This window comes from Delphinus delphis, chromosome 14, assembly GCF_949987515.2.
Source record: "Delphinus delphis chromosome 14, mDelDel1.2, whole genome shotgun sequence".
Classification (NCBI taxonomy): domain Eukaryota; kingdom Metazoa; phylum Chordata; class Mammalia; order Artiodactyla; family Delphinidae; genus Delphinus; species Delphinus delphis.
In genome coordinates this window covers 24,755,502-24,770,558 of record NC_082696.1, presented here as the reverse complement: position 1 = coordinate 24,770,558, position 15,057 = coordinate 24,755,502, and the positions used below count along the sequence as shown (strand labels likewise).

General features: G+C 42.6%; 1 protein-coding gene across 1 annotated transcript; it reads left to right on the top strand.

The window, feature by feature from the left end:
- The first annotated feature begins 3,015 nt into the window (after positions 1-3,015).
- On the top strand, positions 3,016-14,985 carry ABRACL (ABRA C-terminal like). The gene is made up of 3 exons (XM_060030507.1): positions 3,016-3,140; positions 8,085-8,151; positions 14,428-14,985. Exons 2-3 carry the CDS (start codon positions 8,091-8,093, stop codon positions 14,610-14,612), a joined length of 246 nt encoding a protein of 81 aa, XP_059886490.1. The 5' UTR covers positions 3,016-3,140; positions 8,085-8,090; the 3' UTR covers positions 14,613-14,985.
- The last annotated feature ends 72 nt before the right edge of the window (positions 14,986-15,057 follow it).

Here is a 15,057-nt window from a genome sequence, read left to right as displayed (position 1 = left end):
CCACTGATTAGTTTTGCCTGCTTTTAAACCTTTATGTAAAATGAATAATAGGCTATTTCACTCCACACTGTATTTGTGAGATTCAACTATACCCTTCTATGTAGTTGTTGGTTGTTCATTCTCCTTGGTGGGTAATTTCCATTTTTTGAATATGCTACAATTTATTAATCCATTCTAATGTTACTGGGCATCTGGGTGGCTCTAGTTTAGAAATATTATAAATAGTGCTGCCATGAATACTCAGTGAATATTTTGTACATGTCTCTTGGTGGATCTAGGTACCTTTTCTATTGGTATATACTCAGGATAGAATGGCTGTCCTGAAGATCCTTTACAAAGATTTTTTTCTATTCATTACAAGAGAGACAATTATATTTTTAAAAATGAACCTTTAAATATAGTGTTATTATTTTCCTCATTCTAGGAACATGTAATTTCTTAAGTGAATTTATTAGCCTATATGTCATGCTCTATTCTGGAATTATCTGTAACTACACCAGTCAATACAGTAGTCATTAACCATATAAAGTTATTGAGCATCTGACATGCACTCTAAGAGTAAAATACACAATAACTTTGAAGATTTAGTCCAAAACAAAGTTTATAATATCTAATTAATAATTTTAAAATATTCACTACAAGTTGTAATGATAGTATTTTAGATATACCGGGTTAAAGAAAACATTATATAAAACCATATTGTTAAAATTAATTTCACTTTTTTTTTTTTTTTTTTTTTTTGCGGTACTCAGGCCTCTCACTGTTGTGGCCTCTCCCGTTGCGGAGCACAGGCTCCAGACGCACAGGCTCAGCAGCCATGGCTCACGGGCCCAGCCGCTCCGCGGCATGTGGGATCTTCCTGGACCGGGGCCCGAACCCATGGCCCCTGCATCGGCAGGCGGACTCTCAACGACTGCGCCACCAGGGAAGCCCTGAAAGTTCTTTTTGACAAATTAAAATTTTATATGTACATCGCTGAAAGTTCTTTTTGACAAAGATCATGCTTTAGGCTACTTTGTACCCTCCAGTTTGGGCACATTGTTGCCAGTGCATGCTTGATAGTTAATAAGTACTTCTTAACTGTTAAAACTTTATTTTCTGTTTTTTAGGTTAAAATTCCACATCGCTTAGCTACATGATGATAATATTGGTAAAAGAACAAGAAAAGATAATGGCAAAAATCTGCATGGAAACCGAAAGAGTAGGAATTAGGTATGAAAAATATTACTTGGCGAGAATTTGATATTTCTTTTACTCTAAACAACTTTCTTGAATTGTAATTCTTTGTAGATTACATGAAGTTTATGTTATGCTTAGTGCAACATGTATAAACAAAGTATTTTAAAAGAGTGAATCCATTTTTATAGTAACAGGGACTTTTACTTGCTAAAAGTAATCGATTTCTCCCTCTCTCTCTCTCTCTTTTGTTTTCTCCCCATTGGCAAAGTACTATGAAACGCTACCTAGTTATAAAGAAGTGGCGCAACTACAAATTGATTATTCATTTCACTGGATATTATCCGAATGAAGAATTGTGGTCACTGCCACAAACCAAAGTAGCCAGGTCCTGCTTAGAGAATTGCTAAATATGATCGTTTCTTGAATTATAATTTTTGCATTATGTAGACTTTGAAAGATATAAAATACTCTCAGCTTTCTTTTAGTGAGAAAAAATTAGTCCTCAAACAGATGGTGGGATCACCTTAAACTTCATGTAACATGAGAAACCTTGACAATCAGACCTTTGTTGAAGAGTAATCTTTTGGTGGTAGGGAACAGAGACTCATTCGAAGTCACACCCAAAGTCATAGGTGTTTATTGTGAAAGGGTAACTAGAACGCTCTTTGGGAAGTGGCGGGATCCAGTGCAGCCCTAGGGACCTGGATACTCATATCTTCCTGAGGAGCAGGTCTTTGTTGTTCTTAATATACCACTGGGTCTCAGCTTCCCATAGAGGCACTTCTACCACTTCCACCCCCATCCACCTTCTACTTCATCTTTGGTTTTTGCTTACTCCGGTGTTTGCTTTGTGGTGGCCCATTTTCTCTACTTCTGCCTCAAGCCCTCTCAGCTTCAGCCTTCCTGTCAGATAGCTCATTCTCTGTATTCTCCCCTTTCCATTTCCAAGGGAGAATCCGATTGGCTTATCTAATGATCCTCACGGTTTGGTGAGAATTGTTTGTTCCAGGTCACCTCTTAGGGTGATGGCCAGTTTATGGACTGTGTCTCTTGGGTCACATGACCACTCTTAATCCAATCAGCTATGGTGGGGCGGGGCGGGGGAAGAAACTTGGGGGCAGTTATCTGTGCAACCTTTGTCCTAAGAATAGTTTGGGTCAGTTCTCTCAGCAGGGTCTCGGTTTCCTTTTTGAAGGGACACCAGGTACAGCAAACATGTCACACACATACACAAACACACACTGATTAAAACAAGTTACTAAAATAAAGGATGCATGAATAAAATGATTGAATTATGCGGTTACGTGTAGGAAATAATAAAGAGGGGAAGAAATCTATATTGACCGGGACCAATAATTAGCTTTGTCCAAGTAAAGTTTCTTCGCAGTAGAACAAATTGGTTTTCAAACATGAATTTTCTTTTGCAAAACTGACCATCCTGTTGTCACGTCTGTAGCTTTCTGAAGGCCCCTGCTCCTGGCTTACGTTCCTCCTAGGAGACCTCAGCATTCAGCACGCTGGGGACGCTTTGTTTCCTAAGTTAGGAGAGAGATCCTGGCAGGAAGTCAACGACCAGGATCAGATGCTGGGGTTGAGGATCCGTGGCTCCGAGCGGCGTGAGGGAAAGGCGGCGGTAATCGAAGCTCTGGGCGCATTTTCCTAGAAGCCTCCAGCGCTCCGCCACCTGTCTGGAGTCTGCCCCCGTCTCGGGCATCTCCTCTCTTGAGTTTCCTCCTCATAGGCTTGTCCCTGGGAGTGTGGGCGGCCGCATTCCTGAGCACCGAAACTCTCCCCCCCTCCCCCCCTCCCCCCGCTAGCCTTCCTCCTCCTGCACACCAGCCTCTCTTTTCTGCCTCAGTCACTTCCTTCCTCAGCTTCTTCCTCCCCAGTGCGTTGAAGAAGATAACCAGCCCGCACCGACGCAGCCCCAGTTTTCTCGGAAAAGAAAAGGAGGCGGAGAGGTGAGTGATTGCCCTGGGAAGATGTGGCCAGGTAGGTATGAAGGATGGACGGGGGTAGCCGGTGGAGGCCAAGCAACCGGGGGCATCGTGGGCTGCGGGTGGAGAGCCGGGACCGGGATGGGCCTAAGACGCCTGGAGGGTATAACTGGCCTTGGGCTGAGCGGGTGCGGGGGACCGGGTGGGCGCGCCCCTGCGCCCCCCAACTCTGCAGCAGACTTCCGCCCTCGGCTCACGTGACGTTTTGCCGCCCGGGGGCGGACAGGGCAGGGAGATCCGCAGCGTTTAAAGATTTTTACCGCGGAGCAACGTGTCCTCTTTGCGCTTGGGGAGCCAGTTCCGCAGAGCTGAGCGGGGACGGGCTGGGAGTGAGGGAACAGGTTTCCCCGAGGAATCTGGTGGCCTCAGGGCAGTGGACTCTGCGGCGCCGGCGGCGGGTGCGGATCTGTACGCTCCCGATTCTGTGTGCGGCGTGGGTGGTAGTGAGGGGACACCAGCGACTCGGGGAGCCCCGGGCTGGGTCCGTTTGCGTCTCTCGGTTTGGGCGCTCGCTCTCGGGGCGCGCCGGGGGCACACCGACAGCCGGGGAGCGCGGGCAGGCGGCGCTGGCGCGAGACTCTCGGAGACAAAGGCTTCCGGAATGCGGTTCTTCCTGGGGAGGTCGCCCGGGAGCCAGCCGTGCGCCCCGGAGCAGGGGGCCGAACCCCGCGCTCCCCAGCTCTGCACTGGTACCGGTGGTGACCGTGTGATGGCCCGCTGGGGACAGGGTTTTGGGACCCCTTCCGGGCCAGCTCCCAAACTTGGTGCAGGTATGACCAAATATGGAGTATGTGCGCGCCTGCGAGGGGCAGGAAGGAACCCAGTCTTTCTTTGACCCGCACCAGCTGCTCGTCAGGAATTGTGAAGGAGGGTAGGGAAACAGTGGCCAGCCCCAGGGTGGAGAGGTGGCTCCTGATTCCAAGATGTCCCCACTCCTGTAGGCTTATTCCCTGACATTAGAAAATTTTTAGGTATTGCCTCCAAACTTAAAAAAAACCCAAAAACCAAAAAACAAACCAACAAAACAAAACAAAAAAGGAACCAACCACTCAAAGAAAAAAGCTATGAGAGTCCTTAAATATATTCTTAAGCGCATATTGATGGTGGAGCGTTTCAGCATATGGCCCAGATGGCCCAGTGCTCCCACATTCCGCTTTCTTTGTGATTCCCACGCACAGTGCCTAATTGGATTCTGTCTCAATTAGAGGGCCCGACTAGCATCTGCCATCGCCTTCTCCTGAGCCTCCCACTGAGGGGCTCTTTCTTTCCCTTAGACTTGCTCTGCCCATGGCTTCTCATTGTTCTTGATCTCGCTGCTTAACACCAGTCCCAGGCTTCTGTCCTTATAAAATGTCATGGGCCTTCCAAGGATTGTACAACAGCATATTTTATACTCCTTTGTCCTCGATAAATAATCAAATAAAGACGTAAACCATGCCAAATTATGTATGCTAGCAATAGTTTCTAAGCCTGTTATGTTCCCACTCGGAAGGGTCAGTGCAGGGAGCCTTTCTTACTTTGTAAGTGCCTGCCTTAGTAAGCACTCAGCATGTAATATTTCACACAAATACAACCCACTGTTATATTTAGTGCAGTTGGCATAATAACCAGCAAAAAAATAAATAAAATTTTTAAAAAAGGAGAAGAGCCAGAAGGATGCAGTAGAAATGGCATTTAATTGTGGGAAGCTCCTCGGAGTCAGTTTCATCATCCATAAAATGGGGATAAATAATATTACTTTGTAAGGTTCTTAGGTTTACATGAATTAATGCAGATAAGGAGCCTCAGGTGTAATTAATTACAAAGAAATTCTGGTTGTCTTCCTGTCTTAAAATTGGATGAACATACATCTGCTTAATGTGATCCAGGAATTCACACTCCTTAAAGGCGGGATTTCCTCTTTGAGTCTCATTATTAAAGGAGAATTAGGTCTGAAGTGTGTGGCTGGTGGGGGGTGGAAGGGGTGGAAAACGATGTTAAAGAGATAAATATTCAGGGTGGGAGGAAATCAAAGCATCTGAGAATTGGAAAGGACTGTAATCCCCTTGGACATTTCCCTTTCTATTTTGTCCAAGGTGGGCTGATTTCTTCATCAACCCTCACAGATCCATACTACTACTGCAAACTTTACTCACTGTTAGACCGTTTTGATTGTTAGAGAAATTTTGTCTCATATGGCTTTCAAATCTGCCTTTCTGTTCCATCTATCCATCCGACCCAATAGAGCAACACGAAATAAGACTATTCACACAAGTACATAAAAGGAGCTTTAATTTTTAAAAAAATAGCAGCAGGTCTTCTCTAGGTTAACTTTAAAAGTGAAGATTCTTTAGAGTGCAAGTGACAGAAACTTAAGCAAACCAGCCCAAGCCAAACCAGGAAAGATTGGTTCATGTAACTGGAAAGTCCCAGGTCACATACAGACTCAGTCATTGTTATGTGGCTGGAGTTTTCTTTGTGTCAGCTTTATTCCTGGCAGGCTCTTTTCACATTGTAGCCATTTATACAGGGGCTGTGAGCTTATACCTTAAAACCCAGTAGGAAAGTGTCTTTTTACTAGTAGTTCAGGCAAAATTCATGGGCTGAACCCATTGTTCAGGATGGGATCACCTATCCTATGTCCCAAACCAATTATTCTGACTTTGAACCACTCCTGGAGTCCAGGGTGAGGCTCTACCCAAGATACATGGGTTTAGAGTAAGGAAGGAAAGGCTGTATCCAAACAAACATTAGACTGCTGGTGCCAGAAGGTGGAATGGGTGCTGAGCAGGGAGATATAACAGCTGTCCACCACACTGACACTAACAGGTTTTTTTCCTACCATTATTCTCATGGCATGTCTTTCAGTTGTGTCCTCTGGGTATGTTTTAGCTTTTTAGTGTCTCTCTTAAACTACCTTGAATTGAATATAATGTTATAATTTCACCAACACAAAGTTCCCACATTTGGACACTATAATTTTTGATATTCGGTTTTATGTAGATGCATTAACCTAAGATGTTGCCTTTTATTGCAATGTAGGCTTCTTAAATTATAAGATTTACACAAAAGTGTAGCAGTGTAGCAGTGTAGTGGTGCTTTTATTATTAGCTGATAGCAAATCTGGGGTCTTGATCAATATCATTTAAACATAGATATCATTCTTGTTTTTTCAAAGCTACCGAGAAGTAGTTACAATCTGTCTGAATAAAGTTGTTTCTTCCAAATCATCACCCCAACGTAAACCATTCACACAATCCCACTCTTTTATTTGATTTGGAAAACTTACGATTTGCAGACAGACTGAATTGATTCCTTTTGCCCAGCTGCTCATACTTTCCAACCCTCATGTTGCTGTTTTCACTGTAAATTACTGCCTTCCTATAGAAACTCATTCTTCTTCCTTTACTTCTATACTTCTTTGATCCAACAAGGTTGGGCTTCTCTCCTCCAGCTCTACCTGCACTTTCCTATTTCTTGCTGTGTTTGTCTCCTCCCACTTTCTGTAGGTGTTTGCCAGGCCCCTTTACCTTTTCTGTCTGAGTGCACTTCCTCCCTCTTAGAGCTCCTCTCTGTTCCTCACATAAATCAGCAGCTCCATGGTGACAACACCCACAGGTTGGTTCCATCCCTTCTCATGCCTTTGCTCATTTTCCAGTCTGCAAACCAGTTATGTATTGAACTCCTGCTCTCGGTGCCAGATGTGGTCCAGCAGTGAGCACGACAGTCAGATCCCCGCATAGAGGAGCTCACTGTCTAGTGATAAAAACTGAGAAGTGTCATTCCAATCAAGTGAAATGAAGAGGGCGCACATGCTGTGGGAACACACGCGGGAGAGCTCTCCTACCCCAGGGATTCAGGGAGGGCTTCCTGCAGGAAGTTATATCTCAGCTGGGACTGGACGTATGGAAGTTAGCCCCAAGAAAGAGGAATAGCCAGAGTCCGGGTTGCAGAAGAAACAGGATATGTGAAGGCTGCAGGTGTGAGAGTGAGGGGTATTTGAGGAATAAAAAGAAGCCCTGTGGAGCTGCAGCTTCAAGGGGGTAGATTTGAGGTGGCTGGAATGGTGGAATGGTGGGCCCAGCCCGTGGAGGACCTCATGAGCCAAGGGGATTCTCACAGCCGCTGTTAGTCCTGAACTCCTTATCCAAAGATGAATGGTTTTCATCACAGGCTCTCCATTACAGTCAGGTTGCACTGGGCACTGCTGGGGGAAGGGAGCCAGAGGTCATCACTGCAATGACCCCATGGTATTAAAATTGCCTTGGATCCACCTGGATCCGCCTTCCTTACTGGACTGCAGGCTCCTGGAGGGGAGGGACTGTGTTGGTTTATCCTGGTACCACCAGCTTCTAGCTTAGGGCCTGCTCCAAGTGTGCTGCGGTTTGGTTTTGTTTTTTTGCTTCTGTGCTTTTGTATATACTCTTCCCTGTGCCTAGAACATCCTTTCCCAACTGTCTACTGGCCACTCCTCCCCAGTGACAAAAACTTCTGTGGCTTCCTCCTTTGTGTTCCCTTAATGCCTTGGACCCACCACTAAAAGAGTGCTTTCTCGTCACATTGCTATTCATTCCAGGCCTCTCTCTGCGTCTGGATGGTGAGTTCCCTGAGGGCAGGTCCTGTGTCACTCACCTTTGTATTTTTGGTGCCCAGAGCACTGGCTTAGAGTTCATAGTGGGTGCAAGGAGGATGGCTTCATTCTGCCCGGTAGACTGTGTGGGGTCAGCCCAGAGGGGCAGTTATAAAATTGGGGAAATGGAGGTACTCTAAGGCCGGGTACATCATGCAAGTATTTTTAGGAAGAGGGCCACAGTAAATTAATAGTTACAAAAGCTACATGAACAAAAGAAAGGGCCCTTGGATTTTGCAAGGTGTGTTTAATGGAATGTAGAAACTGTAGTAATACACATTTATTTTTTTCTCCTTCAGGCAGCAATGAATGTGGATCACGAAGTTAACCTCTTAGTGGAGGAAATTCATCGTCTGGGTTCAAGAAGTAAGTATCATAACATGGATACAGAATTTCTTGAGTTTGTGTTAGAGCAGGTAGGACTAACTTTTAGAGGCATATGAAGGGATCACCTAGGGATTCGGGACACAGTTAATGGCAGCTCTTCTGTCAGCCTCAGGTGATAACTGCTCTTAGCCCTGAAGTGATTTCTGGAGACACAGAGCCACTGGGGTATTGTGTTTCTTATACAAAGAATGGTTGAGATATTTCATTATCCTTTGAATGGAAGGATAATTGCTGTGCTTCCGTAACCTAGCTGCATTGAAATCTTGTAATTAAATCGTGTTCACATTTTTATTTGGCACGCTATTAAAATTCATTTTTTTCTGCATTACCCTGCCACCATTTTGCAAATTGCCAAAGGACTAGGGACTCGGATTGAAATTTTAATAAATTGTCTTTATTTTCTCCAAGTTTTTGAGTTTTGTGTAATCAGGTGTTTATGTGTATATAACTAAAAGAAGCCATCCTTTAGGTAGTTTTCTTTTAAAGTTAGCTTTCCCCCAGCAGCATATAAGCAGCTATTGTGAAATTTGTGACATGTAAAATTGGTAGTATTAGTGTCCTTTTCCTAAGTTGTAATGAAAGCAACTGTTATGCTTGTAGCTATAAGTATTTCGTGCATCTCAGACCAGACATACGAGAGTTTGGGGAGCATTTCGAAAATTGTAAGAGCAGTAGATACATTCAGCAACAACTGGGATAATGGAATCCAAAGTTTTAAAATTACATCATATAAGTGAAAAACAACTTTAAAAAGTACCTTGAAAGAGTTGCTTGTCATTATAGCTTGATTCTTCTTACTTCTAGCTCTGTCTACTTATGAATCACAAATCATTTGAAATAACAAGAGGTACCTTGAAAATTCCATTAAGCCATTAGTATCAAATGTCCCCTGTAGTTTTCTGTTGCTGATGTAACAGTACTACAAACTTTGTGCATGAAGCAACACATTTAATATCTTTTTAAAAAAATATGTTTTATTGAAGTGTAGTTGACTTACAACATTGTATTAATTTCTTCTGTACAGCAAAGTGATTCAGTTATATATATATATATATATGTATATATTCTTTTTCATATTCTTTTCCATTATGGTTTATCACAGGATACTGAAATAGTTCCCTGTGTTATACAGTAGGACCTTGTTGTTTACCCATTCTATATACAATAGTTTGCATCTAACCCCAAACTCCCAATCCATTCCTCCCCCAATATACCCTCCCACTTGGCAACCACAAGTCTGTTCTCTATGTCTGTGAGTCTGTTTCTGTTTTGTAAATAAGTTCATTTGTGTCATATTTTAGATTCTACATATAAGTGTTATCATATGGTATTTGTCTTTCTCTTTCTGACTTACTTCACTTAGTATGATAATCTCTAGGTCCATCCATGTTGCTGCAGATGGTGTTATCTCATTCTTTTTCATGGCCGAATAGTATTCCATTGTATATATGTTCCACATCTTCTTTATCCATTCATCTGTCGATAGACATTTTGGTTGCTTCCATGTCTTGGCTATTGTGAATAGTGCTGCTATGATCATAGAGGTGCATGTATCTTTTTGAGTTATAGTTTTGTCCACATTTAATATCTTAATGGTCAGGTAGGTTGGGAGTCTGTCTCAGTCTGTTTGGGCTGCTATAACAAAATACCCTGGACTGGGTGGCTTATAAACAGCAGAAGTTAATTGCTCATAGTTCTGAAGGCTGGAGGTCCGAGATCAGGGTGCCAGCATGGTCAGCTTGGAGTCCTCTTCCAGGTCTCAGACTTCTTGTATCTTCTCATGGTGAAAGAGACCAGGGATCTCTTTGTAGCCTTTTTATCTATCTATCTATGTATCTATCATTGTGGTAACATTGGTTTATAAGATTGTGTAAGTTTCATGTGATACAACACAGCATGCTCTTCTGTTTGGTTTGGTTTGTTCATTTATTTTGGGGGTTTTGTTTGTTTGTTTTTTATATTCCACATATGAGTGAAATCACATGGCATTTGTCTTTCTCTGACTTATTTCACTTAGCATAATACCCTCAAGGTGCGTCCATGTTGTCACAAATGGCAAGGTTTCATCTTTTTTTTAGGCTGATGAAATCTTGCAGCCTCTTTTATAAGACATTAATCCTTATGACTCATGACTTTACACCCTTACACCCCCCATGACTTTGGCACCTCCCAAAGGCCCCATCTACTAATATCATTACCTTGTGGGGTTAGGATTTCCACATATGAATTTTGGAAGAACACAGCCATTCAGACCACAGCAGGGTCTGATAAAGGTCACCTGGGCTAAAATTAAGGCGTTGGCAGGGTGCATTCCTTTCTGGAAGCTCTAGAGAATCTGTTTCCTAGCCTTTTTTCTAGCTTCCAGAGGCAGTCTGCCTTCGCTCTAGGTGCTCAGGCTTCAGTAGTTGTAGCACGTGGGCTCAGTAGTTGTGGCTTGTGGGCTCTAGAGCACAGGCTCAGTAGTTGTGGCCCATGGGCTTAGTTGCTCCACGGCATGTGGGATCTTCCCGGACCAGGGATCGAACCCATGTCCCCTGAATTGACAGGCAGATTCTTAACCACTGCGCCACCAGGGAAGTCCCTCAGTGAGTCTTATTTTCGATAGTGATGCCCCTACCTGTGTTTCTCATTTCTACATTCTCAGTTTCTCCTGAGCTCTGTCACTCTTGGGAGTAGTACTATTGTTTGGATTGTTAAAGATATTAAAGATATATTTCCAGAGATTTGTCAGGTTTTCTTATTAGATCCTTCTCAATGTCAGCTTAGTGTTTATTGGTCAGATTCAATTGCATTTAAAAGTCTAACCTCTATATCCCTAGCACAGTGTTATTATTTGCTAAGGCACACTGAACCTGCACTTCAAAATGAGCAGCTTTACAAACTAGATGACTACAAAGTAATTATCCTAACTTCTATAAAGATGAAAATATTTTGAACATTGCAACTTCACTAGGCCTCCTTGACTTACCTGTTCCTGGTAATAGATGACTTTTTAAGTTGGAAAGCATCTATGGAGATATGTTATCTACTGACAGGTTATGGTTATTTATGTTGTATCTGGAATAATTTTGACTAAAGTAAATTATGATTTAGATTAATCATATTTAGACTAATCTAAATATGATGTATTAGCCGAAGTTGGAGATTGATGAATTTAGTTTTACCTGTTTCTTTTAAAATAAAGTTCTTTAAAGTCTCTCATTTTTCATTCTGTAGAAAAAAATTAAGTGGATAAAGATTATTTGGAGATTTAAACTCCTTTGTTTAACAAATATTTCTTGCGTGTTACCTTTGTGCTCAAGTGCTGGAGATGGGAAAATAAACAAAATTCCATCTCAGCCCTTGTGGGCCTCTTTAGGTATCGAAAAGACAGATAAACTGGAAACGTGTATTGGGAAGTGGTTAAGAGTGTGTGTTCTGGGGGACTTCCCTGGTGGCGCAGTGGTTAAGAATCCACCTGCCAATGTAGGGGACATGGGTTCAAGCCCTGGTGCGGGAAGATCCCACATGTCATGGAGCAACTAAGCCCGTGCGCCACAACTACTGAGCCTGCACTCTAGAGCCTGCGAGCCACAACTACTGAGCCCACGTGCCTAGAGCCCGTGCTCCGCAACAAGAGAAGCCACCACAATGAGAAGCCTGCGCACCACAACAGAGAGTAGCCCTCTCTCGCCGCAACTAGAGAAAGCCTGCACGCAGCCACGAAGACCCAATGCAGCCAAAAATAAATAAATAAATAAATTTATTTTTTAAAAAAGGAGTGTGTGCCCTGCGGTCAGACTCTGGGAATGAATCCCAGCTCTTCCGTATTCTTGCTGTGTGAGGGGTATTTTTACCCTCCTAACTGCAACTCAGATTGCTTGAAGGACCTGCCAGGTTACCAGCAGCTGCACTGATTCCTGTAATCAGTGAAAGATTCTCATTGCAAACAGAGGGTTGTGCAGCTAGAAGTTAAGAAATCAAACAGGTGCAGGAATTCGCTGTGGACCAGTGGTTAGAACGCTGAGCTTTCCTGCCGACGGCGCAGGTTCAATCCCTGGTCGGAGAACTAAGATCCCGCAAGCCACGAGGTGCGGCCAAAAAAAAAAAAAAAGGGAAATCAAACAGGTGCATCTTTGCTTTCCAGGCCAAGCATTCTCTGTTTTCCTTTACAAACTTATTTCCTTCTTCTCCTCTTAGATGGTTTACTTGCGGTGAGTAAATTAGCCACTCTAATCACTGTTCTCCTAGACACTGAATTGTTTCACCTGTGCCTAATGGCACATACCCCATTTCTCTCATTCGTAATTGAACCAAAGTTAACTGATGAATGGATAAATAAAATGTGTTATATCCATAAAAAATAATTGAACCAATAATGATCATCGATCAAGTGCTTAGCATGTGCTGGGCACTGTGCTTTGTGCTTTAGAACTGTGTCCCCAACCTCACAGTGTGGGAGGTATTAAGATCCCCATTATACAGATGAGGAAACTGAGGCTTAGGGAGCTTACATAAAAGTTCTCAAGGCCAAACAACTAGCAGATGGCCAGGATTTCAACTGAGGACTGTCAAGTTTTTTTTTAAAAAAGCTCTGTGTTATACTCCCTTTAAAGTCCAGAACAGGTACTGCCCTTCATGAAGTCTTCCCTTCCCATTCTAGCCCAGTCATCTTGTTCTTGACATCCAATCACATACTGCTTTGTGCTGTTGTTTTACTGTATGTTTATTTCCTTGTGGGAATGGAAGCCATTTCTTTGATAGCTAGAAAGTGATTCTATACTTCCTTCTCTCTGCCTCTAGTGCCCAGCACAGGGCTGCACCCACAGTAGGAGTTTACTAAGCTGCAGGCTATAAGCTCTAGCAGGGGAGTGCAGGAACTCAAGAACCCTTCTCACTGTGATGGCCATCTACTTGACAGGGGGTGCAGCTTTGGGAGGGAAGAACTTGGAGCAGTGAAGTAGGATAGGACTGGGTCAAGGGTTCAGCTTGGTAGATCAAAGGATACAGCCAACAGTTGGAAGGTGTCCTAGATTACCCTTTGAGACTTCAGTTGATTGACTTTTAGCCAAAGATCCACCTTTTGTTTACCTTAATTTAAAAAAACCTTTTTTTTAGAACAGTTTTAGATTTGCAATAAAATTGAGAGGAAGGTATAGAGATTTTCCATATACCCTCTGACCCCCGCACATACATAGTCTCCCCCATTATTAATATCCCCCGCCAGAGGGGTACCTTTGTTACAGTTGATGACTCTACATTGACATATCATTATCACCCAGAGTCCATGGTTTACATCACATTTCACTCTTGGTATTGTACATTCTGTGGGTTGACTAATGCGTAAGAACGTGTCTCCATCATTATAGTATCATAGAGTATCTTCACTGCTTTAAAAATTCTCTGTACTCTGCCTGTTCATCTCTCCCGTATCCTAACCACTGAAAACCATTGATCTTTTTACTTAGTTTTCTCTTTTTCCATAGTTTTGCCTTTTCCAGAATATCCCATAGTTGGAATCATACAGCATGTAGCTTTTTCAGGTTGCTTTCTTTCACTAAGTAATACATATTTAAGGTTCCTCCACGTTTTTCATGACTTGGTAGCTCACTTCTTTTTAGTGTTTACCTTAACTTTTAACATCTATACTAAAAACTGGCCTTCAAACTAGATAATCTAGGGGTTCTGGTAAATAAAGATTTCTTCATTTTTAAGGTCACCACTCCTTCCCTGGGGATTCTGAGCATGTTCAGAACACACTTAGAGAAGCACTGCTCCTGATCTGGGGTTTCTTGTTATTTTTATCGATTCAACAACTAACAATTAAAAAATCGAAATTTAGACAGAGAGGAATTGTCCACTGCAGTGCTGTAACACATTCACTTTTTTTTTTGCCACACCGTGTGGCATGCTGGATCTTAGTTCCCCGGCTGGGGAGACCAGGATCGAACCTGTGTCCCCTGCAGTAGAAGCACAGAATCTTAACCACTGGACCTCCAGGGAAGTCCCACACGTTCACTTTTTGTTACTGTTTCTTAGTTCTCTTCCACTGTCTGTCCCGATGACACTGAAGCTAGGAGATGTACCACACATTGCTTTTATTCTATCACATTTTGAATCTGGCAAGAGGTTACACTGAATTTCTGACTGTTGACTGCTAAACTGTAATCTTCGTTAACCTTCGGTTAGATGTTTATGAAAGGTTATGTGTATCTGCCACACATGGTGGCAAGAAACAGACTTCGCATTGGCTAACGTTGTGTTTTCTCAAATTAGATGCTGATGGAAAATTAAGTGTGAAATTTGGGGTCCTCTTCCGAGATGACAAATGTGCCAATCTCTTTGAAGCACTGGTAGGAACTCTCAAAGCTGCAAAAAGAAGGAAGATGATTACGTACCCAGGAGAGCTACTTTTGCAAGGTGTTCATGATGATGTGGACATTATATTGCTGCAAGATTAATGTGGCTTGCATAGCTTTGCTTATTGTGGGTTTTCTTGTTTCTGGTAAACTGGAATATTACATCAAAGGACAAACGTATTAGCATAACTTAATGTATTTTTATAGAACTTTATAAACAAAAGGAGACTCATTTTAGAAGCCTGTCCTTTTTTATATCTTGAAAGTAAATTTATGTATTACACTGTAAAATAAATAAAACCTATTATTTTTTCTCAGGAATCTGGCTGGAAAATGTAGGCAATGAGGCTTTTTTTGGTGGGGATGCAAGAGTGTTTGTTTCATAAATCATTCTTAGATAATTTCTACAGATATTTGACATTCTATGAAATCAAGAAGCAAACTTGAAGACCAGCTCCCACAATGAATGTAATGTTTATGTAATAAAAACATGTAACTCTCTTCAGATTGCCTTATTGCCTTATTTTGTCATTTGAGATTTATGTAT